The sequence below is a fragment of the Perognathus longimembris genome, chromosome 16, assembly GCF_023159225.1.
Source record: "Perognathus longimembris pacificus isolate PPM17 chromosome 16, ASM2315922v1, whole genome shotgun sequence".
In the NCBI taxonomy this organism is placed as follows: Eukaryota; Metazoa; Chordata; class Mammalia; order Rodentia; family Heteromyidae; genus Perognathus; species Perognathus longimembris.
In genome coordinates this window covers 31,309,245-31,336,675 of record NC_063176.1, presented here as the reverse complement: position 1 = coordinate 31,336,675, position 27,431 = coordinate 31,309,245, and the positions used below count along the sequence as shown (strand labels likewise).

The 27,431-nt window shown below is 36.1% G+C and overlaps 1 protein-coding gene across 1 annotated transcript in view; it reads left to right on the top strand.

Annotated features, from left to right (window-relative positions):
* The window catches only part of Gabrb1 (gamma-aminobutyric acid type A receptor subunit beta1), a 325,048-nt gene that overhangs the window by 114,239 nt on the left and 183,378 nt on the right, over window positions 1–27,431 (top strand). Inside the window, exon 4 of the mRNA XM_048364441.1 lies at window positions 18,879–19,099. Within this exon, the coding sequence (XP_048220398.1) occupies window positions 18,879–19,099 (221 nt within the window). The remainder of the gene's footprint in view (window positions 1–18,878; window positions 19,100–27,431) is intronic.

Genomic DNA, 27,431 nt, shown 5'->3' with positions numbered 1-27,431 from the left:
CTGGCAAGCAGTATGGAGATTCCTCAGAAGGCTCAATATAGAACTCCCCTATGACCCAGCAGCCCCACTGTTGGGTATCTATCCAAAAGCCCACAAACAAAATCACAGTAATGCCACCAGCACAACAATGTTCATCGCAGCACAATTTCATCATAGCGAGAATCTGGAACCAACCCAGATGCCCCTCCATAGATGAATGGATCAGGAAAATGTGGTACATATACACAATGGAATTTTATGCCTCTATCAGAAAGAATGACATTGTTCCATTTGTAAGGAAATGCATCCAACTTTTTTAGGGTTAATTGGAGATAAAAGTCTCATGGCTTTTCTTGCGCAGGCTAGCTTTGAACCATGATCCTTGATTGAGCTAGGCTTGCCCAGTTTACTCCTTCTTTTCTCTTAAATCTTTGTTACACTTAAACTACCATCGAAGAGTTTATTTTACTGGACTATTTAGTTTCATCTTTAAAAGTCCATGCATCGATTAACTTCAAGGTGAACTCACATAAATATCAATTGTAGCTGTACTAAAACATCATCTAATACAATGTCTTAAAAAAGTGACTAGCCCTTTAAAGACGGCTTGGGGAAAACTCACCTAAGGAAGGAGCAGACACTGTAACCATACACCTTGTGAAATGGATATTTTGTTTGTCTAGCTCACATGCAAATTAATTCAGATGGTATTTCTTGAGAGTAATAACTATGAGTCATCCATCAATAACAGACTACAAAGCATGGGTGAATAAAAAGCAGTTCTGTCTCTAAAGGAGCTTACACCATAGAGGGAAGACATTAAGGAAGTAGGTAATTTCAACAAATATGATAAGTGCTAAAATGAATGTAAGAGTAAGAGTGTCTTTAGTCTTGTAGAGTGAAGAAATTATCCCAGGCAAAAGGAGATAAAGGCTTATGCAATTAATTTAGGAATAAATAATGGAAACTGAAGAGGAGTCATCAGTAGACTTCAGGCAGGACTGTGGCAAAGGCAGTGACAAGGAGAAATGCTGAGGCAAATTCGGAATGTTAATGTGTGAGATCCTGAAAGAATGCATAAGAAGAACATGGCTTATTCATTAAGTGACAAATAGGATTTCATGGCTATAAAGTTCACCATGGGAAGAGAAATGAGAAATGAGGCTGAGCATATAAACAGATCATAAATGGTCTGAGAAAAATCTTGTCAGGAAATCTGAACTTAACTCTGATAGCGATGGAGGGGGGCCACTTAAGAAAAGTAGGAACATGATCAGATTCTCATTGTGTAACTTGATTACTCTGACCATAATGTGACAAATAGATTTGAAGGGGTAACTAAATTGAAAGCAAGGAAAGCAGGTAGTATTACAAATTATTCAGAAAAGGATAATTCTGAAGATAGAGTCCTGAACTCGGATTAGTAGGAGGAGGCTTATATTTAAAATCTATTTATAAGTTCTCAGGGGAGGAAAATGGTCATGGATTGAATATCTGGCAGAGTGAGGGGGATGAGTGAAAGGAAGAAAGACAAACATCTAGATGTAAAAAATAAAATATTTCTACTTGAATCAGTAATTTTGAGACTCAATTTGAGCATTTAAGAATAATATAGAAAAATACATATTTTCCTATGAAATTATCTTCATTGAAATCAACTGGGCAGTCATATACCTGTTCCTCATGGAAAATAGTGTTTGATCTTCCTGCTGGAGCCTAGATTTATGGACCATTTTCATTATCAGCCAAGCATTCTCATATATTTGGAAAGTTTGCATTAATACTTTCTGGAGTCATTCTCGTGCATGACTTCTATATGATATTACAGAAAAGAGCAGCAGGATGAAATGTTTCCCACACCTAGAGATGGGCAAGAAAAAAGGTAGAGCTAGGAAAACAGAGGCAGAAAGGAAGATATCAGTTTCCTTTCTTTTTTTACCTTCTCAATGGGGGAAGTAGTACCTTTCCAACAGTGCTAATTCCAGGCAAGTTATGTATTGTATAAAATCCATCTACTGAGAAGTTCCTCATCTTCTCTGCCTATATTATTTTCTTTTCCTTTTAGGACATCCTGTCCTAACTAAAATGTCATTTGTTCTATCTTGAAAGGAAACATAGGTCTGTGCGTGCACACGCGCACACACACACACCACAGTAACACTTTTAGAGAAACATTTTAGAGTAAATCATAGGGATAAAAGACAAAATAAAATAATGTTTCCTCCCTAGAATTCTAGATATGGCTATTGCATAGTACTTGGATGGAGACAGTATTTCAGAGGTGTGTGCTTGTCATATATAATCTCACAAACAAAACACATGCTTTACTTCTGGGTCAGAATGACACTGTTTCTATTTGGACTTAAAAAGTACAAACATTTAACACTGTGTTTTACTCAGCAAATTCTGAATATACTGTTTAGATCTTGGTTTGGGTGATTATTCTTTTTTTTTTTTTTTTTTTTTTTTTTTTTTGGCCAGTCCTGGGCCTTGGACTCAGGGCCTGAGCACTGTCCCTGGCTTCTTCTTGCTCAAGGCTAGCACTCTGCCACTTGAGCCACAGCGCCACTTCTGGCCGTTTTCTGTATATGTGGTGCTGGGGAATCGAACCCAGGGCCTCATGTATACAAGGCAAGCACTGTTGCAACCAGGCCATATCCCCAGCCCTGGGTGATTATTCTTTTTTTTTTTTTTTTTGGCCAGTCCTGGGCCTTGGACTCAGGGCCTGAGCACTGTCCCTGGCTTCTTCCCGCTCAAGGCTAGCACTCTGCCACTTGAGCCACAGCGCCGCTTCTGGCCGTTTTCTGTATATGTGGTGCTGGGGAATCGAACCTAGGGCCTCGTGTATCCGAGGCAGGCACTCTTGCCACTAGGCTATATCCCCAGCCCTGGGTGATTATTCTTAATAATGACACATCAGCTCCATTTTTATGAAATTTTCAATACTTTTTGGATGTTTTGGTTCCTGGGGTCCACCAAACTTCTTAAAGGATCTGGAAGCAGCTATTATTTCTCCCCTAAAGTTACTGCAGATAAGAAAGTTTTCTGTCTTATTTATTGTTGCATCTTCAGCACCTAAAGGTCTTGCTTCTTTATGATAGAGTCATGTTATATTAATACTAAATATTTACTATTACTAGGTTTTTAATCAAATACTAGTTATTATCTTCTCTTTGCTTATCTTTTCTCTTTGACCACACTGAAGGACAATGACAAATCTCATATCTAAAAATGCTAGGATCAAAAAATTTAACTATCAAAATATTGCTAAGACTGACTGTATAATTATGTTTATGAATATACAAACTGTCAAATTTTAAAAGAACTGTTTTAGGAAGAATGTTAGCTTCCCATGGCTGTTGTAATCACTGTAAACAGAATGTCTTAGGGTTATAGGAAGGGGGGAAACAGGAGGGAGGGGGATGAAGGAGGCAGTAACAAATTGGATAAGAAATGTATCCACTGCCTTATGTATGAAACTGTAACCCTTCTGTGCATCACTTTAACAATAAAGAAATAAGAAAAAGAAAAATGTAAATTGCCAAAAATTCTACATAACTGAAAAATTTCTGAATTACTGAAAACAAAATAAAAAATGAAAAAAAAAAACTACAGAACTCTATTTCCTCTGAGTTGCTAAGGGCAGAAGTGTGGCATCATGGAAAAGCAAGGCAGCGCTCCCTCTGGAAATGCCTGAAGACATTTCCTCCTTGTCTTGTTCTGCTTTTGGTGTTCCAGATATTTCTTAGTTTGTAGATGCAAAATTGATCTTGTCTCCATCTTTGCATTACCTTCTCTTCTATTCACATCTCTCTTTCTTGTATGTCTTATAAGGACACTTCAAATTTGTGTTAGGCCCACTGGAAAATTTCATCATGGTCTTATCTCAGTATCCTTAGCTACATCTGCAAAGCTCCTTTTCCTGAATATGTTTCCAGGAATAAAGACATAAATCTGTCTTTGAAGGGGTCAGTCACTATATCCATCTATTGGTAGAAAGTCTGCTATGGTAGAAAGCATATGATTCTGATCACAATTATTCTAGAACAATCAATTTCTGCATTTGTAAAAATATCCAAGATTATTCACTGTTATATTCTGGATGTTGTAGTAAAAATTGTAAATAGCCTAAGAATTTGGTGTCTAGGTAGAAGTATAGTCATGTAATATATCAAACAGACCTATCTACTCAGGAGGCTGAGATTTGAGAGCCTGAGAAGAAAAGTCCTTGTGAGACTCTTATCACCAATTAACCACTCAAAAACCGGAAGTGGAGCTATAGCTCAAGTGGTAGAGCACTAGCTAGCCTGGAGCAGAAAGAGGCTCAGGAACTACATCCAGGTGCTGAGTTCAAGCACAACAGACAAAAAAAATAAAGAGAGAGAAATATACTAAATTAATTCTAACATATAGAAGTAGCATAGAACATAGAAGGTCGCCTGGTACATAGTAGCTACTCAAAAGAGAATAGGTGGTACAGTGATTGCCTTTCAGTAAGTTTCAAATCTTGAAACTTACATCAGAAATATTTAGATCTTAAGGTAGGCATTTTCAGCTTAAAATGGTTACAGTGTGGCAAGTCCATGAGTATTTCTAACTATTCGCCTGAAATTTGAATTTCATAATCTCTGTCCATATTTTCCTCTTCAAAGTTATTTAATTGTACATACACATTTACACATTTATAGCCAAGAAGAGAGAAGGGAAGATAGCTAGATATGCATATACATATGTGTACATATACATACTTAGGCCCACAAAGAGAATGAAAAGAAGATAGATAGATAGATAGATAGATAGATAGATAGATAGATAGATAGATAGATAGATACATACATACATACATACATACATACATACATACATACATAGATACATAGATAGATACATAGATAGACAGACAGACAGACAGATAGATGATAGATAGGTAGATAGATGAAAAGGAGGAGAGATTGTACTGTAAACACAGGAAGGAGTTTCATTTTATGGAGTTGTCTTTCATCTGTGGGAGAAATGAGAATGACATTGCATATCTATTTATAGACCTCCAAAAATGATTTCTCCTCAGGTAATCTTGAGAAATCAGGGAATGCATATATAATATAATGAATATTTAAATGCAATGGTAACTTCAGATACTCCCAAAACTAAGATATTCCAGTAGCAACATCAGAAGGGAACTGCCTCCAAAGAGATGAAGATTGTTACCATGGCAACTCCCAGGCTGACTCATTCATAGATAATTCTTTAAACTTGTGACATGAGAGAAATTGCTTGAGGATTTTTAACACTGTACCAAAATACACATTTCTTCATACAGACGAAAAATACATCAGCACAGCCTTTTCTTTCCTCCCTTAAGGCTCCCTATGTCATTTCCACTTGAGGAATGCTTTGCCCTTCAGTCTTTCCTCTCTTTAGGATGGGGAAAATCACAGCTAAAGTGTGAGAGATTGGAGAGAAGTCACATTGCTTGCCACAAATGAAATTCTGCATTATGGTTGCAGATAGCATTGTTGCGGGGGGGGGGTATATCATGGATAATTTTTTATTTCTTCTCACGACTGACCTGGGTATTCAATATCCAATGAGTTCCATAGTTTGTATATTTAAAATAAGGAAGGCAGAAGAAAGAAAATCAAAGGATCAAGAAAACACATGGCACTAAAAACTGCATGTAGTAAAAATTGCTTTTCCCTATTTATTTTATTAAATATGTCTTTGTAGAGCAACTTTCGGAGACGTTTCTAGGCTCATAATCCCGTTTCCACAGTTGAGAGTATAAAAAGAGTTGTGCAATAGGAAGTGACATTGTAAATGTTGACAAAGTGAGATTTTTATAGGCCTAAATACAGATAGATATTGCTCATTCAATGTTTTACAAAACCCTCTGGAATACCTTGGCTACAATTCCTCATGATATGATATGAGAATTAATAGTTTAATAATTTCCTAAGAGTATCCAAAAAATATAACTATCGAGAATTATATTGATAATTCATGTCATCTGGGTGGTACTTATGCACACTGATTGTAAGAATCTTTGATTTAGATCAGTATGCTCATTTTAAGATACAGAAGAGATGCTCACTTTCTGGGATTTTTGACTGCCAAAAATCTCAAACTCACTCACATTCTCAGCATCCTCAGTTCAATCTCAGCAAACCAAACTTCCCACATGAGTTTTAAAAGACAATATTTTTAGAAAACAATTTAAATAATATAAAGCTTAGAATGTAAGTAAATTAATTCCTTTCAGGTATTCTAAAAGGAAATGTGTGGGAGTATGACTTCATAATTTAATTAAGGATGTGATTGGCTAGAATATAAAATATTTAGGATAATTTCTTTTCCTGGGCCATCTTTGTTGTTGATGCCTAACTTTGAAGCATATATCACCCATAGAGGGTAAATTTAACAAGCTTAAAAAACATAAACATAAAATAAAAATAAAAAATAAAATGACTTAAAAAGAAGTCCTACTTTTCATTTACATACTATACATTGTCCCTTAGTCTCTACTTGAAGCACTTCAAATTAATATCCAACCCATATACATCAACATTCCCTAAATCTCTATCATCTACTAATACCCATTGTTTCATCTCTCAAACGCATGTTTCTCTCATTATTTACATCTCCATTCCTCTTCTCATACTATCTCCTACTCCTTCTACCTCCATTTAATCTGTATGTTTTATGTCTGTTACAACATAGCTGTTTCTTCAGTGGGATGTCTGTCTTTATGTTTGTTCCAAAACTTATCCATTATTGGTCTACCCTACAAATAGTTGTTGGTACCTGCTGGTAGTCAGGCCCTTTTCTCAGTCCTAGGGATTTCACACAGGCAGGTAGGCTCCATGGAGTTGAGAGTCTCTGAAGATGATACAAGAACAACCCTTGCCCCTTCCTGTGGAGTAATGCAAAAGATGAGCAGCTCCTGAGAGCACATAGAAGAGCCATCAAACTCAGACTCTCTGCCCTGACTTCACAGTAAAATCTATAGTTTGGTTTTGATCCAAGTCTGTGTCAGTCCAGAGTATGCAAAGAAGTAAATGAGGAGGAATAATATTCTAGGCCAAGAAGATTTTATACCAAGAGAAAATATAGTGTGTTTGAGGACTTGAAAGGCCAGAATGACAGAAATAAGAAATGGGACAGGTGAAATGGAAGGTAGGGAGGAAAGGGGTATTGTTTGCATTTAAATAATTTCTATTTTTAGCCAGGCCCTGGTGGCTCACACCTGTAATCCTAGCTACTTAGGAAGCTGAGATATGAGGATTGCAGTTGGAAGCCAACCCAGGCAGGAAATTCCATGACACACTTATCTCCAATTAATCACCAGAAAACTGGAAATGGTGCTGTGGCTCAAAGTGTTAGAGTGCTAACCTTGAGCAAAAGAGCTCAGGGATAGCACTCAGGCCTTGAGTTAAAGCCCCACGATTAATAGGGAAAAAATTGTATTTTTGGAATGGAAGGCATGGTTCAAGTAGTAGAGCACCAGCCAGCGAGCATAGCATCAGGTATTTATTTCAAGACCTGATCACAAAACAAAGAAAATTTTGAAAAAGAATTTGTATTTTGTCATCATCACATTGAGGAACTATAGGGCAGATTTAATTTTGCAAGTAAGCTGATCATATTTGTAATTAAAATAATCCAAGTATCTAGTTACACGACATAGAACAGACTTAGGAAGAGCAAGAGTGCAAAGAGAATACCACTAATGCCGTGAATTAGGAGAATAAGCTTAGTAGTGACTATATACAGAATAAAGACTTTAAAATGTTGATTTATTTAATGTAGAGTGGAAGGAAGGAAAATGGACTAGGAAAGAGTCTGAGTGTCCAGGTTGGTCAATGGAGTATATAAGCCATTCAGAGAAAGACGAAGGAGATGAACTTGGTTTAAGCATGGGTGGGCATAGTGGTAAAGGAAGCTGTGGGTAGAAGTTTTATTCAGCTTTCTATTCACTTGGTATTAGGGATGAAGAAGGAAAGCAGCATGGTGAGCCCTTCCCTCAATCAACATTTGCTCATCCCTTTCTCCTGCAGTGTTATCCTGCACACATGATCTAAATTCAGAGATCCTAGCTTCAATGCATTGGCAATATTTGATTTCCATCTAACTGTCACTTGGAAACAATTTCTAGCAAGGGAAATACAGTTTCTACCATAACTAATGATTAATGAGGCTCTGATTTGGAAGTAGTAAAAATACTTTGGCAGGCTTTTGAATGTACCAAAGGAAATTATTCTACACCTTGTACTTCTTGAGCAAAATGTTGGCCGTCCTCAGTTAACACATCAGGGCGTGATGGATTGAATGTATTTCCCATTCCAAAGGGATGACAATAGCACACACATAAGAGAAAGAGTGATTTTCATTATTATCACTGGCTGATGGAGGGGGTGGGTGTTCATGGGTAGGATAGCAGAGAGAACTGAAGTCTATGCAGCAACCAAATGTTAATTGCTGTCTGTTAAAACAGCAAGGCAGAATTCAGCCTTGGGCAAGAGATAAAAGCCATATTCTACGAAGATAATCTTTGTGCTTGTGTGACATGCTTAAGTGATCATTTGTGAAATGTTTTTGTAGGAAGAAAGAAGTAAAACATCAGAGTCAGACAGACCTGTCTTAAACCACAGCTATGTCATTTTAGAGTAGAGTTTTAAGGCATCTCTTAAACTCAATCTCTTCTGTGAAAATAGAGATTAGTCCCAGCTTTATAGGTTAATTTTTTATCTTACATACATTGATAATGAAAATGTACTTATAGCACCACATTGTTCTGTAGCATGCTTTCAATGAATTGATTTTTCAATTATATATTCTATAGCTTTTCAGGCCAATTAATTATTCCAACAGTCTGGTTAATAAAATTATCCATATGAAAAATAAGATAATTGAGTTTCAGACTACTGGACAGACTTGTGCCAAGTTACAGAACTAGTATTCAATGAGTCCTTAATTAGATCTTAGGTCTCTTAGTTCTCGATGCCATATTGCATTATTATACTGAATATCTTTTTTAGCAAGACTCAGTTAATAGATCTTTTTGTTTTATCTTAATATTAATGTGCAGAATTTATTCCTGGAGGTCAGTCTCTACCTTTCTTGGGTAGGTTTGGTATTGGCCAAAGGTGATTATGAGTCTACATTAGAAGGAAACTAAGTGTTGGAACTAATAGCTTCAAAATTCACACCTAACATTTTAGTTCATTCTCAAAGAACTTCATAGATATTTATTCCTTTGGGTTTTTTTTTTCCATCATCATGTAGTAAAAGGGTTCAAGATCCATCTCTGCCACACCAAAACATTTACAGGCAGACACAGAGACCAACAAAAATTTTAACAGGTGCTCAGTGAATGTGAGGCACTCAAGATGGCTGTCAATTTTGTCAACCTGACTTTAAGGTTTTATGCGTTTTTGACATTTGGATTTAGTTCAATGTTTAGAAAAAGTTGATTTCAAAAAGTGAAGTCTATTGTCTTCTTTCTATTTGTTTGGGGTTTTGGGGTTTTTTTGTTTTTGTTTTTTGGTTTTTTTTTTTTGGTTAGTCGTGGGGATTGAACACTGGGCCTGGATGCTGTCCCTGAGCTCTTCAGCTCAAGGCTAGCACTCTGCCACTTGAACTACACACAGTACCACTTCCAGTTTTCTCGTGGTTAATGGGAGATAAGAGTCTCACGGGCTTTCATGTCCAGGCTTGCTTTGAACTGCAATCCTCAGATCTCAGCTTCCTGAGTAGCTAGGATTACAGGAATGAGCCCCTAGCCCCCAGATTCTTTCTATTTGTTTACCAAGCTACCTTATTATGGTGCAGTGGATAGGCTTATAAAAATCAAAACAAAATGGGGCTGGGGATATAGCCTAGTGGCAAGAGTGCCTGCCTCGGATACACGAGGCCCTAGGTTCGATTCCCCAGCACCACATATACAGAAAACGGCCAGAAGCCGCGCTGTGGCTCAAGTGGCAGGGTGCTAGCCTTGAGCGGGAAGAAGCCAGGGACAGTGCTCAGGCCCTGAGTCCAAGGCCCAGGACTGGCCAAAAAAAAAAATAAATAAAAAAAAAAAATCAAAACAAAAAATGTTGTCGGGCTGGGAATATGGCCTAGTGGCAAGAGTGCTTGGCTCCTACACATGAAGCTCTCAGTTCCATTCCCCAGCACCACATATATGGAAAACGGCCAGAAGGGGCACTGTGGCTCAGGTGGCAGAGTGCTAGCCTTGAGCGGGAAGAAGCCAGGGGGTGTTCAGGCCCTGAGTCCAAGGCCCAGGACTAGCAAAAAACTAAAAATAAAAATAAAAATGTTGTCAAGCATCAGTGTTATGACACATTTACACAGGTTTTGGTATTACTCCTTAGTTTTGCATCACAACTCAAGAAAGTCAAGCTAGTTTTTAAGTTAGCTACATAGAGAATGGATATCAGAATCCAATATGTGTTATCACACACATACATATACACACAGGGGAAGTAAGGGAAAGTAAAGGAGAGATATTTATTCCAGAATTGTTTTAGTTGTTAAAAAGCCTAAATCAATTTCAGTGACCATGAATAATGAATGAATCATTTTTCAGCATATCCATAAAATATATGTTGTCACCAAAATAGAATATGCTATACTTCCACCTATTGACTTGATGAGCGTTCTATACTATGTCACTAAGAAGAAATAAATTCACAGAAGCTAATATAATATTGCTCTTTAAAATTGGTGAGAAAAGCTCTATCATTTTTTTTTCTTGTGGTACTAGGAATTGAACTCAGGGACTATGCATCAACCATATAATCCAGGCCCACATTTTCTGTAAACCTCTGGAACTAAGAAACTTTAAGAAAAATAGTACATCAAATATAATTATGTCGTTTTGAATGTCAGGGACACTTATGAATCATTCTCTTGAATAAATCATCAATTTAATATTTCATTATTGTGAATACTAAGTTGTAAATTAGCCCCAAATTTTACTGAATAGATATTCAATTTCAAGTCTTTAGTATACTTATATTTACAAGTTGATGAGTTATTGCTGAAAGTATCAATGAAATTTGTTTGATACAACCCAAAATGCTTATAAAAATATAGTATAAAATCACTATTACTTAATTCCTAAAGAGTAAGACTAAGATTCATACACTTTTATTATTTCTCAGAAATTTATGCATTTGCTATTTTTATGGACCCATTATTCTTGAGTCATTCAAGAATGAAATTCTGCATTATTAATTGTTTTCTGTATATGATAACTGCTCTGAGTGTTATCTAACAATTGCCAATTTTTCAGACACTTGGAATGCAATGAGATGGTTTAGCACTAACTTTGACACAAGAAACCCCAAATACATTACATTACTAAATTTCCATCCAACTAAGATACATTTTTGATCTTTTTTCTTTTGGTTCTGGGGATCAAACCCAGGACATTGCACTTGCTAAGCAAGAGCTTTGCCACAAAGCTACATACCAGCCCCCCAACTGTGATATTCGATCATCTATTATACATTGCTCAGTGCACAGCACAAAAGCATGATCTTTTGATCCTGGTATCTCAAAATCTAATAGGACTGAGAAATAATTATAGAACTTTGAGGTAAGTGCTACAATCAAAAGTAGTAGGGGGTTAGGGAGCTCAAAGAAGTGAATGCTTCACCCTGGAGTTCACTTTCCCAAGGTTCTATCCTCTTCTCAACTTCAGCAGTCTTACAGTAAGGTATGACTGCCATTCCTACAACTTCACATATTACTCATGACCTACATAGCTGTGTGTCTCTCCAAACCCTCTCTTCCTACAAAATGACCAATAGCTACTTACATGACAACTCTACCTACCTAGCTACTAACACCCACAATGCAAAATAAACTTCCTCTAAAATCTATTATCATTGTCTGCTCCTGATCTTCAACTCTTCTTATTGCAATCTGTCTTCCTGCTCAGGTCAAGAAGGAAAAATACATGTTTCTTCCTTTTCCAAGCCTTCCATCATCCAAGGCTACAAGTGTTACTCTACATGTCTCACACATTCTTTTTCTTTTTTCCTCCTCTCCTTCAATTCTGTGTTAAGACAATTCTGACCGCTTCTCTGGATTAATTCAAGAGGGAGTGGGCTGAGGATTTAGCTCAGCGCAAGAGTGCCGGCCTGGAGAGCCCAAGGCCCCAAGTTCGGTCCTCAGCTCTGGAAAAAAAAAAGAAGGTGTTAAACTGATCTTTTGCTACTCCATAGTCTTGTCATTAGACAGATACCAACAAACCTCTCTTACTGCTCTGAGTGATTAGAATTGAGGGAAATTCAGGTTCCACATGCAATAGAAGAGACGAGATGCGTGGAAACCAACGAGCCTAGACTAGTCCCACTACACTATGACCTCTTTGAGTCAGAGAATGAAAATTATTCAGCTTCTCTGCCCACACCATCTGGCATAATATCATTCTTTAAATGTAGTAAACTATCATTAGATGTTGACAACATGATTTTGTTATTCTACTTAAGCTAAGATCTTTTGACTGAGAATTTTGTAGAAAACTTTTCTCTCTTCAGGTCAGACATTTAAATGTCTTGCCATAGAAAAACCTCTACAACTCTAATTATTTGAGTTTCTGATTATTTGGATAGCTTTAGGTTGTTTAGATACTTAGAATGTAACATATTTTAATTGCTACTGATTTATTATGCTTAAGGAAACAGATCCAAAGTCTTTTAAAGAAAGTTTTCATATTTCTAAAGAAACTCATTTAGTTATTAGAGTAGATATTATTATTAAAACATAAATGTGAAAATCCCTATATAATTCTGACTCAAAATTGCATATAATATGTATCATGTAGTTTGTTACAGGGGAACACATATGCATACTCTATTTGTCTCTTAATGTCTTATACGTTTATATCACAGCGTGCTCTATTCGATTGTCTTACATGATTCTCATTTGTTATAGAACTATAGCTGAGTGGTTTTGTTTAACTAGTGAGCTGATTAATTTTCAGAAATTTCAGAACACAACTTATGAGTGACAAAAAATCTGACTGCACAGATGGTTAAACCAAATGGGACTATTTAGGATGATGCAAAGGTAAAGAATATTATGTTCCCTGGGGCCTACACTGGGCTGCAGTTGATGACAGAAATCAATAATCAATATAAACATAGGCCTCAAAAATAATGGGAATGAAGAATGCATGTATTACTGTAGTAAATCAAATGCTGCATGAGATAAAGAATAAGAATCAACAGCAACTTTAGAGGATATACTGATGTATTTCTTCTGTAAAAAATACTTAGGGATAATGCCGATAACAAAATATTTGCTTAAATAGGAGCTTTCATTAGAAAGACATCTTGTGTGATAGATAAAAATTATTTATCAGATATTTTTTAGTAAAATTTAAGTAAAATAGTATTTCTGAGTTGAGTATTTTTTTTCCTTGTCTTGCAATGTGTACTACTTGCTACTATTCAGTCTCTAGGTGACTTTCTGGGTAACTCTTTTTTTTTTTTTCGAGTTTGGAAGGATTTGTTTTGATAAGCAATGTGGTCCCTTCTTTTCTCTCACCTCAACCTTCTAGTTAATATACAAAATCAAAATCAAATATACATGCATATATATCCTTTGAACACAAGTTCTACATAAAACTTCCCTTTTTTAACTCAGGGACGTTATTCAAGTGATAGTGTAAAGTTTCCTTGGCTTTTAATAGGTGTAATAATTGCTTACAAGATTCTAATATGTATGTATGTTGATCAGTACCATTATCACGATCCCTTCTGGATAGAGAAAATAAAGTTTGAGGCAATTTAACCCAAGAAAAGTGGAGTTACAAAAAATGATACATGCAATCTTAGGAGTCCGAGGTAATAAAGATGTTAGCTTCTCAGAAGAAGTAGATGCTGGTAGAAAGCCTTCATTAATTTTGGCATTCATTCTAGATAAACTTTGTCCCTTAAGGCCATGTTTTGTGTCTTTCTTTAGTTTCCTTCTTTTTTTATTGAACTGCTTCCTCTTTTTATAACTTTATAATAGCAGCACAGCCTTATTCTTATTCTTATGACCTATGTGCTTAGTCTAATAACTCTTGCCTGAGATCCCTTGATGAATAGAAAATTCCTTGGAAAAATACTCCTATTTTTGTATTTCATCATTTTTGAGCCAGATATATGTTCATTACAGGCTTGTAAACCAGCTTCTCTTCATTAGCTGTCTACTCTCCATCCACAGAGTTAAAGATGAGCAGGCTCAGGTGTCATAGCACATGGCTATCCCCAGTTAGAAGTAACTAACTGTAGGTAGGGTCATCTTCTTCAGGGTGAAGACTGTGGGAGGAGCAATGAGAAACAAACAGCTATACAACAATTGCTTTCCTTTTAAGAGCAAACTTTACAACATGACTAAACCAGCATGCATATTTCATAAAGATTAGTGATTTATATAGGACCTCACATAATATATATTAAATGGATGAAAAATGAAATACAAATGTGAACTTGAACTGTGTTCCTTCTGTGTGTGTGTTTGTGTGTGTGTGTATGTGTGTGTTTAAAGCCTTTCTTGCAAGCAATTCAAAAAGGAGGGATTCCGTAAATTATGAATTGCTTCAAAATTTTCAGAGACAAAGTTTATTTTGGTTCATGGCTCAGCTCATGGTTGGCTCCCTGACTTTTAGGAATGTGGCTAGGAGTTTGTGGTGAAACAAAGCTGCTCACCTAATGATGAATATGTAGAAGAGAGAAAGGAAGGGACTGGAGTCCCCATATCCCCTTGAGGGTTCACTATGAGCTCCTTTTGAAGCTGAAGGAAATGTACTGTCTTTCTTCTAAAATTAAGGCATGCTATTGGCAAAGACAGATAATAGAGACTCATTTTTCCACCATACTGTGGGGTTTTCTTGAAACTCATTCTGTAAAATGAGCTAAACTATATATCTGCCTTCAACACAACACTATTTTCATTAATCTAATGCAAGATAATGAATTTTTAGCAAATTAGTTCTTAAGGCAAAATAGTAAATGACTAACCATATTGTGTCAGAATTCCTTACAATAAACTTTGGAGGGTTCTGTTCAATAGGTGATAGCACAAGATGGTGAAGTATTTTTTCCTAATGTGTAAAGGAAGTATATTTCATGTAAGGCATGATTTTTCAACCTTGACAAGAGGTTTTCAACTGTGACTGTTTTGAGCCAGCAAATTCTTTGTTGTAGGAGGCTTGGCTGCCCCCCACATTAGGTCAAGGGGACTTTTGACCTCAGTGCACAAAAGCCTATTACCACTATGCCAGTTATGACAACCACATCTATCTTCAGACACTGCTAAATCTAAGCTGAAGGGAAAGTTTCTCTGACTTTAAAATTACATCTCTAAAATACAATGGTATCTTTATCTCAAAAAAGAATGACTTCATTATTATTATGATTTTCTTGGATCTTTACTCATATTTAGATTTACACAGTATATTCTTTCAGAGGAGTTTCCTTGTGCACTAATGATTTAATAACTTCTCTCTTGACTTCCCTCAACGAATCAAATTCTATCATGCTTGAATTAGCCTGACCAATTTCATTAGCAATCTCACACGGTTAATCCCATTAATTTACTTCAGTGTCAGAGAATTCCCTATGGCCTATGGTTTTGATAAGAGTTGCACTCATGTCTAGAAAAAGCTTGCATATGTGAAAAAGCTGGCTGGATACATTTAATTTTTCCAAAATTCCCACCTGAAAGAAAAAATAATTTCAGTGCTCTTAGCACTAAACACAATAAGATATTTTGAGGAAAGAAAAATCCATCCTCTTTAGAGTACTTATTCTTTAATCTGGTGAAGAGTTAGTATGAAATTTGTAGTGTAGAACAAAATAACAGCTATATACACATTTGTTCTTTTTTATTTGAAAGTAGAATCTATCCAAATGATGTTGTAGATGTTATTATATTCAATGTCCGTGGTAAAATGCATATGAAATAAGAGGTAGGAGGTACAAATTATCCATGATTGTCAATAGTTTCTGCAACATGAAATTTCTACTAGATTCTGTTCTAATTAGTCTATCTCTTAAGGTTTCTTGGAGAACCAAAGGTGGTAATAGATATAACATGGTTGTGAAAAATGGCATAAAATACTGCAAGAGAGATTGTTATTCTGTGTGGTTCACTGTGAGTAGAGTAAGGAGATGTTGCTACAATTTAAGTGTTGCTATCCTGTCCTTTTGTCCACCTTATTGCTACCATGATTGTTATCTTCTTTACTTTTAAACACAATTCTTAATCACATATATGTAGGTAGGTAGGTAGGTATACACACACACACACAGACAATAATAGAGTAAAATGATCTTTTTTCTTTTCATTTTAAAAATGAGAACTGAGATGAAAGAATCAAACTTAGTTTCCTGTCATTACATAGCTCTTCCTGTGGTAGATATTAAAGTTAAAGTGTTTTGGAATTTAAAATTTAGGATCTGCTCAATTCATTTCCTTCCAAAAAGATATTTTTTTTAATTTAAGGAGAATGTAAATGAAGCAGTGGTAACTGAGAAGGGAATTTCTTATAACCCTGGGGTTATTTTCATACAAATACACAGAGGTGTATTTATATGTACACATCTATGTGTACATGCAAACATATAAAGGTTATATGTGTGAAGATAGATAAAACAAAAATCAGATTTTAAATGAAATAGTTGTGATTAATCATACAGAGCAAAAATTCTTACCACTGAATAAGAATGAATGCCTTTTATATATTACAAGATAGTTTCCAAGTAAATACTGGACTGAATTATCCGCCAGAAGATTTTTCAAAAATATGTATATATCAATTGAAGGATATCTAGCTAGGACACAGTTTGCCCAGATGTAAAGCTCATGATTTGAGTCAGTGATTCTATGTGTATGATTCATATGCCACTACCATACAGATGTTGTATGAGAGTCATGAGTATTTTCTTTCTTGTTGCTAAGCCACTCACAAAGTCACTATTGACATATACGTGTCCTTTAAAAGAAAAATGCAGCCTTCTGTTTTTATTATGTGGGGATCCATATCTTAAAGACTTTATGATTATATTGCGGCCTATTTGTTTTCCCTTAATGGGCAATTGTACTTTGTATTCATAGAGTTCTTTAAAAACAGACAATAAAGCACTAATCACCCTCCTCCCTCCCCTGCAGCTTAATCTATTTATCGAGCCTAAATCTTCCTGTCTCTCGATGCCAGGGAAAACCTGGTAAGAAAAAAAATCACAAAATGTTCTGTTCTAACCTTTTGCAGAAGGTGTAAAAACACACTCACAAGTACAAATCCAACACAGAATTCAACCAACTCCTTATACACAGCAGGAGAGACATAAAAAAGAAAGTGTTGATCACTTACACCACTAATGTTAATCTTCAGGTCAAAGTAAACAACTCCACTATGTGGGCTCATAGGCAATGGGTAAGAAATGCATCTCACTTGAAAGATACAGATAATGAAAACTGATAACCTTTATGAATCAAAAGGAGATGGATTGACTTTTAAAGTGCATTTGCTGCTTAAAAAAAGACACACTTCTCTCCCTTGAGTCTATCTGTTCTTAGTTGTTTCTCTTTTTTAATCAAATGTCCTACCATAAAATGAAACTGTAAGCATACTGTCCAGGAGTGATACTTTTTGTAAAGTGGTTATTTCATTTTATGATGTTTCCCTCTGAATTATTGCCTTCAAGTCTTAAAGCTCAATTATAGGCCAAGCATGGTGGCTCACACCTGTAACCTGGATTATGATTGAAGGCCAGTGGGAGCCAAAGTTGATAACTGACTATCTCAACTAATAAGCTGGACATGGTGCAAGTGCCTGTCATTCCAGCTCTGGGAGGTGTCATTAGGGGAGATGTGGTCCAGGCTAACTTGGCCAAAAACAGGAAGCCCAATTTAAGAAAAAAAGAAAACAATGAATACAAAAAGGGCTAAGGATGTGGCTCAAGTAATAAAGTACTTTGAATCTGTGAATGTAAATCTGTGGATGAGCAAAACTAACCTGACTGAAAGCTGTTAAATAAGGTGGAAAGTGAGACTGTGTAATTAAAAAGACTGATACTCACTGTGCCCAAATGATAACTTCTTTGAAAAACTAGCATGCATATTCTGAAAGACAAAATATGACAGAAATGACAGGAAGGTTAAGGGGCCCTATCCAGGCTATGGGTACCAGTGGGAGGCAAAAGGATAAGCAGAGAAGGTGAAGGAAGATGAATATGATCACAATACTTCATGTGAAAGTGGAACAATGATGCTTAGCAAGGTTGATTGTGAAGGGAGGAAGAAGATGAAAGAGAGTGACAAGGGTGTGTAAAATTAAGGTACATTGTATGTTATATGGACATGTGTGACACCTATAACTAATTGATACAAATTAATGTATATGATGAAAAAACACTAACAAAACAATAAAGGTTCTCCACATATATCTAAAAAGGGAGAAAACTAGGTGTGGAGCTCAGGTAGAAAAGTACTTGAGTTCAAAACGCAGTACCACCACTTTTAATAGGTTGAGTACCCTCCAGGGGCTGGGAATATGGCCTAGTGCAAGAGTGCTTGCCTTGTATACATGAAGCCCTAGGTTTGATTCCTCATGACCACATATATAAAAAATGGCCAGAAGTGGCACTGTGGCTCAAGTTGGCAGAATGCTAGCCTTGAGCAAAACGAAGCCAGGGACAGTGCTTAGGCCCTAGTTCAAACCACAGGACTGGCAAAAACCAAACCAAAACAAACAAACAAAAATACTAAAAGTACCCACCAGGTCAAATGAAAGGGTGATTTTTCTGGCATTTACAGGACCACATGCTGTCAGATTCTCAAGTAAAGACCTTAGATAAGTATGATAGTAAAATTCTCCTTTGGCTTCCTTTACTTCACAGGATTATACACTCACTATGTATTTCCAGCAGTCTTGGAAAGACAAAAGGCTCTCTTATTCTGGAATCCCACTAAACCTCACCCTGGACAACAGAGTAGCTGACCAACTCTGGGTCCCTGACACCTACTTTCTGAATGACAAGAAGTCATTTGTGCACGGAGTGACTGTGAAAAACCGAATGATTCGACTGCATCCTGATGGGACGGTTCTCTATGGACTCCGGTAAGATGCCCAATGCATGTTTTCCTGTTGCTGCTGTTCTAGCTCTTTTGTGGGGAGTAGGGTGGGGAAAAGAGAAGCAGGTAGATGTTTCATATACATAATAAACTTCTATTAAAAATGAGAATATCTGTAGTACTATTTGAGCTTAGCATGGGCAAGAATGTACGAGAACAATTTTGCCCCCTATTTCCAAATATTAGCTTGTTCTAGTTATGAATATATAATATATTCAGTTGCATGATTTTCTCTCTATCACCAAGACTGAACTGAAAATGTGTTCTAAATTTCAGGGATAGCTACTAAAGTATGACAAAGATGTAGAAAACAGTGTTTTGACAAAAATAGGTAAATGTTGTGGCAAATTTGAGAAAAATCCATTAAATTACTTATTTTACATTTTTGTTTGAGTTTATGACTCATATCACATTAATTTTGCATTTTTCATGAAGTATGAGTACAGGTTCTATATTTTTCCATATGGCTACCAAGTTATTCTGGTGTCATTTATTAAGATTATTGTCCATGTCTGAAAATTAGTTTGCAATATTACCAAACATATCTATGCTATGACCTGTTATTATAAGATATGTAGATATCTTTAAACTTTCATGTTATCTTTGTGATTCCCTTTTAGAAGCAAATGACACAATATATACACCCAATTTTCTTACCCTTGTGGCGATTTTATTGGCTTCCTTAAGTCGTTTCATGTTACTATGAACAGTAGGCTAACACTCTATCTACAGTGCAAAATTCTGCAATTAATGTCTATAAGCTCAACAAAATTCATAACATGGAAGTGAAAAATATATCAGAGATAAAATTTATAATCTTAACTTGGTTGTTGGTTAATTGATTGATGGCTTTGCTCTTCATTTACACAGTAAAATTGCATCATTTTTCTTGGCAAAATGATCTTGGGAAATTTTCTACTAGTTCAGTAACTACCACCCCCTCCACTCTAGTTCAAATCTGATGAAAAATGTCCTGGAAAAATCATAAAATAAAGCAACAGTTCTTTTGACTGGACTGTTAAAAATTACAGACCAAAATATACTAACAGTGGACTGGTGATTGAGTCATAGTAATGTTACATCTACTGGAATGAATTGTACCTTTTGTTATCTATCCAACTTCTACCAAGTATATAGTCTAGAAAAGTAATTCCACACCCAAGTGTGGTAGCCTAATCTACAACTACATTTGCAAGTTAACTGGTTAGTCAAGAGCGCATACAAATTTTTTTTTAAGTTTGAGAAAAGAAGGGCAACTACTTTTTTTTTTGCAAGAATAAAGATCAAATTGTTAGTTTACAAAATTTTACTACAAGAATTTTCTAAATTATTGGCCATTTCTACCAAAGAGAACCAATTATATGAAGAAAAAACATCTTAGAGAATCATTAAAATGGAACACATCTTAGAAAATCAACCTTAGAGAATCATAAAGTTGAGCACACTTCATTTGGTGACTGGGAAACTGAGGTGTACAAGAGCACAAGGCCTTATCTAGGATTACAATGACATAATGATAAAACTGGAACTAAGTTTTTAACTATCCTGATTAGAATAGGTGCTTTTTTCCTTTCTGTTGTCTTTCAACATCTCATTACAATTTTCACAAGATGGCTTCTTCCTCTTAGGAGCCAAACTAGGTCGATCTATGTAGCTTAGTATGTAGACGTAGAATGAGCATCCAATACTAAACAGAAACCATTCTTCATGTTTTGGTTTTTATTTTTATGTCCCCTACTTTCTCCATAAGAGCCTCATATCAGCTCTAATGAATTCCCTTCTCCTTAGTGCCTTCACCACAACTTCTTCCCTCACAAGCTTTGGTTTGCCTTTCCCTAGAAACTATGAAACCTTGGAGAGAGCATACCATAGACATAGAACAGAAGGTGTGACATCTGCAAAGGAATGAGGCTTGGCTTGATTACTTGGCCTGGAACAAATTAAGTAACTTTGCTGAGATTTCTTTTTTATCTGGAATACCTCATTACGCCCCAAACTCGTGACTGAGATCTTTAAATTAATAGGCAAGAGAATACACAGCAAGTCCTAAATTTTATTTTTCTAAAATTTCTAATTGTGAGTCTTACAGTCCTTTTATTAAGTACTGAAGAACAAAAATACTACATTCTGAGGGTGGTTCTCTAGCTCTCAGGGGGTACTAATGATTAGAACATAGATAGATTTGACCAATTAGGAAGATGCTCATTGAGGACCTAGTATATGCAGCCATTTAATATTTTGGTCCTGGTAGTAATTCCAGAAACCTAGGCAATTTGTCACTTGGAAGAGTGGAAGGAAATTGAAACTGAGAGATGTGTGGGCTTACCAGTTTGCATCACTCAGCCAGCATTAAAGAGAGCCTTAAGCTAACTTAAAGAGAAAGGATTGGACAAAATTAGGCCTAACTCCCTTCTGAGCCTAAATTCAATTGTTTCTGTCTTCCTATGTCTTAAAAGTGAGTTCATTTTAATGCCCTATAATGTAACATTTCTAGTTGTAGAAATTAAAATCTGTAACTTCTTTTAGTAAGAGCCTCTTAAAGAATAGCTATCATTTATCATTTCTAAGCACACAGTGTAGAAAAATCCTCATTATACAATGTATGATTTGACAGCTTTATAGTTGTACTGTCCCTATTTTAGACAGGAGTAATCAGGAGCATAAAATTGATGGCCATCTTACTTTCCATAAGTTCAGCTAATAATCATAGTGAATAAGGAATGCTTAACAATGACAGGATCCATGAGATTTTAGAAATGCTCTCAGAATGCCGCCTGACTGGGCATTCCATAATCATATGAACACATGAAACAAAGTCAAATATATCCTACATTCAGTTCAATCTGAGATGCACAAGATTCATAGAGAATCACAAGTATAGACCAGGTCCTATTATATTTTGGTGAACTATCAGATTATACATTCAAGTAATGATACAGTGGCCTGCGAGAACTCTTCAATAGCAGAATAGTGTCTACTGGAGACTGGAACTTTTGAGAAACCACACTCCTGTGCAACAGGTGTCTATCTTGGAGGAGAGACGACATTCCTTGTGCCCTTTCCTATTTATGTAGGACACTCTACTGTGGCAAAATGCACTCATCCATGAGAAATCCCGAAACCAATGGAATTTTCTACTTTATTTATGCAGGGCTTTCACTAAATTGTGTAAGGAGAGTGGGGCTTTTGTTCTATGAGCTCTCCATCCTTTCCCAATCAAAAGTTGGGACTCAATGTCATATTTCAAAAATCCATAAATTTTTCCCCTAGCTTTCACCTCTTCCATTGCTTTCACTGGAAAGGAAACATGTTCTTTTTTTTTCCCCTCAGTCACTGGAGCTTGAACTCAAGGCCTGAGCACTATCCCTGGCTTCTTTTACTCAAGGCTAGCACTCTACCACTTGAGCCACAGCACCACTTCTGGCCTTTTCCATATATGTGGTGCTGAGGAATAAAACCCAGGGCTTCATGTATAGGAGGCAAGCACTCTACCACTAGGCCATATTCCCAGCTCCAGGAAATACGTTCTTACTTTCCAAGACTAATATCACCCCATGTGTATTTTCTCTTACTACTGTAACCCCCTTTTAGATTTGGCTCTCTTTCTGTACTTCCATCTTCAGTCTCATCTCTCTACTGACCTTCATGTTCTTTCAACATTCCAGTTTCATGGAAGCTTTGGTTTTCTCTACTTTGTCACCTCCTCCCCCCATCTATCTCCTTTCCCCATTTCCATTAGTGAGGCCCTGCATATCATGCTGCTTTCTTTTTCTTGTTTTTGTCCCTTTTCTAGGTGGTACTGAAGATTGAACTCAGGGCCACTTGAACCACATCTTCAACACTATATTTTGCTGGTTATTTTTAGAGACAGGGTCTTGTGAACTTTTCTTCCTGAACTGGCTTTCAACCTCATTCCTCTGGCTTCAGCTTCCTGCGTAGCTATAATTGTAGAAGTGAGCCTGTGGCATCCAACGCTTCATCCTATTGTCTTCAAATGCCTCTGCCCCAAATTACCAAAACCATCAGTCTCTCAACTTATACTTTTTTCTTCTCTAAATAACTTCAGAGTGATAATTGGCCTTGATTTCAGAGTAGTACCTGGAATAGTTTTTATATTGCTCTTGTTGTCAGCTAGCTGCTTCATTACTGGGTTTTTCTGTCTCTAATTTGTACAACAATAGCAGGTATGACATACTAAACCATTTTCACAACCTTGAATACATAAAAAAATTCAAACCACTGAATTTCAGAAACAGATTTGTAACTGTTCACTAAGCATTTCAATCTAGGAAGCTTGAAAATTCTCCTGACATGACACTTAGTTTGTATCATTTGTTTTCCTCCAAAGCAGATCTTCCTTCAAAGCATCTCTATCCTAATTGGCAGGAACAAGCAATGAAACACCGTTCACTCTACATCTCTTTTGCCTGAGATCGAATCTCTTACCTACAGTTTATTCTATCTCATCAATCTTCTCTACTTCTAAGCCATGTCTGTCACTAAGTTAACACCTTCAATATCTTTCTTTTCCTGGCCAATTTTCCTTCTTCAATTTTTTCTTTTTCTTCTCATTGTCATCTGCTGCTTTTCCTACAAAGTATGCCAGATCATATCACTCCCCCCCAAAAAAAACAAATATTAATGTCTCCAAAGCTCCCATCAAATTGACTTCAATCCTTCATCTGTAATCTAAGACCCTGTACTTATTCCTCAAAATATGGCAAAAGAATTTCAATCCCCAATGTGTCCTAAATATATTGCTTCCTTGAAATTCATATTTAATGAGACATCCTATAAATTATTTCCCTGAACTTCAAATATATTGAGACCACCTATATTTTCTTTCTAACCCTATAGCCATATTGAAGTGTCCTACTGTGTAGGCCCCCAAATATCCTTTCTTCACTCTAACAATTTATCCCAACTTACTCCTTTTTTCATTTTTTAAAAATTATTCTATTATTATCTTTTAAGTAGTTGTATACAGAAGTTGTCATTTAACAGAGAAGTTTATGAATGCACTATTAGTCAATGTCACCCCTTTCAACATTCTAACCTGTCCTTCCCCTATTTCTTCCTTCATTTTTCTTAATTTTGTAGGATATACACTGGATTCTTGTCTGCATTTTCTCCCTCATCTTCATTTGTCCACCCTTTCCTTTAATCCCACCCCTTCCAAGTCCCCACCTCCTAGTGCTTCTTTTATTGAACCCTGATTTGCTTTTCTAAGGAATTACACCAGTTGAGTTCTCCCTTGAATCTACCATATTTAATTTGATACATTTTATACACATGCATACTGCCCAATGAGTTTACTTATAAGTTTGCAAGCTAAAGCAAGCTTCCACGTATAATGAAAAACATGGGTCCTTTGTCTCTCTGAGCCTCATTGTCTTCATTTAACATATGGTACAATGTTCTTCCTAATGGATGAGTTAATTTCTAATATATATATTTCTTGACCCACTCATCCATTGAGGGGCATCTGGGCTGATTCCAAACCTTGGCTGTGGTGAATATTGTTTGCAGTTAACATGGTTGTACTGGTGGCTTTATTAGACCCTGGTGGCTTTACTAGACCCTGATTAGTAATCTGTTGGATAAATGATCAGTAGTGAAACTGCTGGATCATAGAGAACATAAAAATTTAAATCCTCAAAAAACCAGCAACCTAAGTAATAAATGGGTTAAGGAATTAATGAGAGTATTCTCAGAAGAAGCAAAAATGGTCAATAGGCACATGAAGAAATGTCAACATTTCTGGCTATAAACGAAATGCAAATCAAAATAACATTGTGAATCCACTTCACTCCAATTAGAATAGCCATCAGTGATAGTGGAAGTGTAAACTTATTCAACTAGTCTGGAAAGCAATATGGAGGTTCCCCCAGAAAATTGAACATAGAACTATCCTATGAGTCAGTAATTTTATTTTCCTAAAACCTCTCTCCAACTTTAGTTTGTGAAGACTTTCAGCCTCCTTAACCAGATGAAAGCTCTCATTCCCATACCTTACTGCATTAAATTTCATACAGATTCCAAGAATACACCACTTGCGTATAGAAATTTATCTTCCAGTGTCTTAGGGCTCTTTTCTTGTTATGAAAATGAGATTTCATACTTGATGAGAGTATGAATTATAATCTCTCTCTCTAATCAAATAGTGAACAATGAATATTTATAAAAATGAAACTAATATCTGCGAAGCACAGTCACCTGGCCCACAGTAGTTGTCAATTAGTTACAACATATCCTATATCTAAATGATGGCTGTAAACAAAGAACAATTCTTGCTATATATGACCATACGTGTTCTCCCTCTTATGCAAACACAATTCAGCTAGTTGCTCATAGCAATTGTCTCCACAGCTTGGCCATGTGTTGACTTAAAGACTGTGTTTATCTTTCTCAAAAAAAATGGCAGGTCTGGGATGTTTTAATTCTGTGAAGGTATTTAGTGGGATATGTAATCACCTGAGAACTTCCCTTCCTTTTGTCTTCCCCTTTTAGTAAACAACCAGATGTGAGAGAGAAAGCCAAGGGAAAACATGAACATGAAGCTCTGAGTTTAGGCTCCAGTACTAGCACCAAGAAAGATCTCAGTCCTAACATTTAAAAAAAAAAAAAAAAAAGGCCCAGGTCTGGCATCAGAAAAGGTCCCAGATCTAGCATCAATAAAAGAAACAAACAAAAACCAACCCTATTTTTACTCCATTTCTGCCATTTTATATTATTTCCTTTGTCATATAAAATAGTGTTCATCTGATTGTGGTAGCCATACCGTTTATTCTAATACTTGGAGTCTGAGGCAGAAAGATCACAAGATGGAGACCACCAGCCTGGAGCTATATAGTAAGAGCCTCCTCTTAGCAAAATAAAAAGAGGAAAATATTGGTTCCTAATGATATTCAAATGATTATTGTTATCCTACTAAATAGAGAGAGATATTGGAATATATCACATTAAGAAGATAGAGGTGAAATATTTTAAGTTACATTTTATAATCTAATTTAGAAATTAGTCCCTACAATGTGACTGAAGTACAGTTTCACTTCATTGTTTTCATTTTGAATGTTTCAAATTTGGTTTGAATGTATTTCACAATTTTACCAAAAATTTACATGATTCTCATGTCAATATGTGAAACCCAAGAAGTTTTAACTTTCTTTGCTGCCCCAACCTTCCTCTCATTCCATTCTTCTATTTGTAAATAGCCATCATCACTCGTTTCAGAATTTCTCTCGTTTTATCAAACACATGAGTAGAGTCACATCCCTTCATTTTTGCAGAAGATATCAGTTTGCCATCTGGTCTGTACTTTGTAGAGAGATGTGGCGAAGTGTCCCTAAGCGTTCAGAGCTGGATTTAACCCACATCTACCACTGCAAGTCTCTATCCTTATCCTTTACACAAGAATCTTTAATGTCCTGTGTATTGTTTTCCCTGATGCTCATTTCCACAAAGAAAGTTGTCTGTGCACAATGATTTTACTGCTCCCTATCATAGAAATGGAAAAAATACAGAAGGCACACAGCATAATTGGAATAATTCTTCAAAGAGCAATAGTATTCTAAAACACCCACAACTTTGTGGGGTTCTCTAATATATATTAATAAGTACAAATTCCAATGAGAAATTTTAGAGCTTCTGGTTTCAGCAATGAGTCTAGTATTCACTATAAACCTGTGGCCTGATGTGCATCTGAAGAACACCCGTGCTGTATATGCTTTGCATAGCTCTATTCTGAATTGATTTTTTTTATATTTTTGACAGTGTCTGCCTGACTATGGGTTATGTGTAAGTGTAAAATCAACAGCTACATTTATTGAATGTAAAAGAAAGACAGCAGTTCCCACACTACCCTAGAGGATCTGCTTGTCTTGCCTTGTCTTGGTTTTCATGATCAAGAAAAAAGCAGAGGTAATTATTTTAATAATACAAATCAAAAAACAAATTTTGAAAATACATACCAGTATTGATTTTAAAGCAGTTTTGTGGTCCTAAACATTTCATATTAGCTGTCTGTATTGATCAGGCACCCTGAAAAAGTATATTTCTCTCTCCTATAGTCTCTGCCCACATACAGCAGTTACAATTACACCCACGAATCCAGTGCTGATTACACATTGCTCACGGTAAGATATGCTAGAAGAACATATTAAGGAGTTGATTTCAGAGAATGAATTTGTGGACTGATACAGTGTTTGCAAGAGAACTGGCTGGTATTGACAAATGCACCTTATAAGAGAAAGAAACTTGTTATTTCAAGTGAAAAGTAGCAAAAATAGACCATGCATAAAGAACAGGTAACTTAGTTT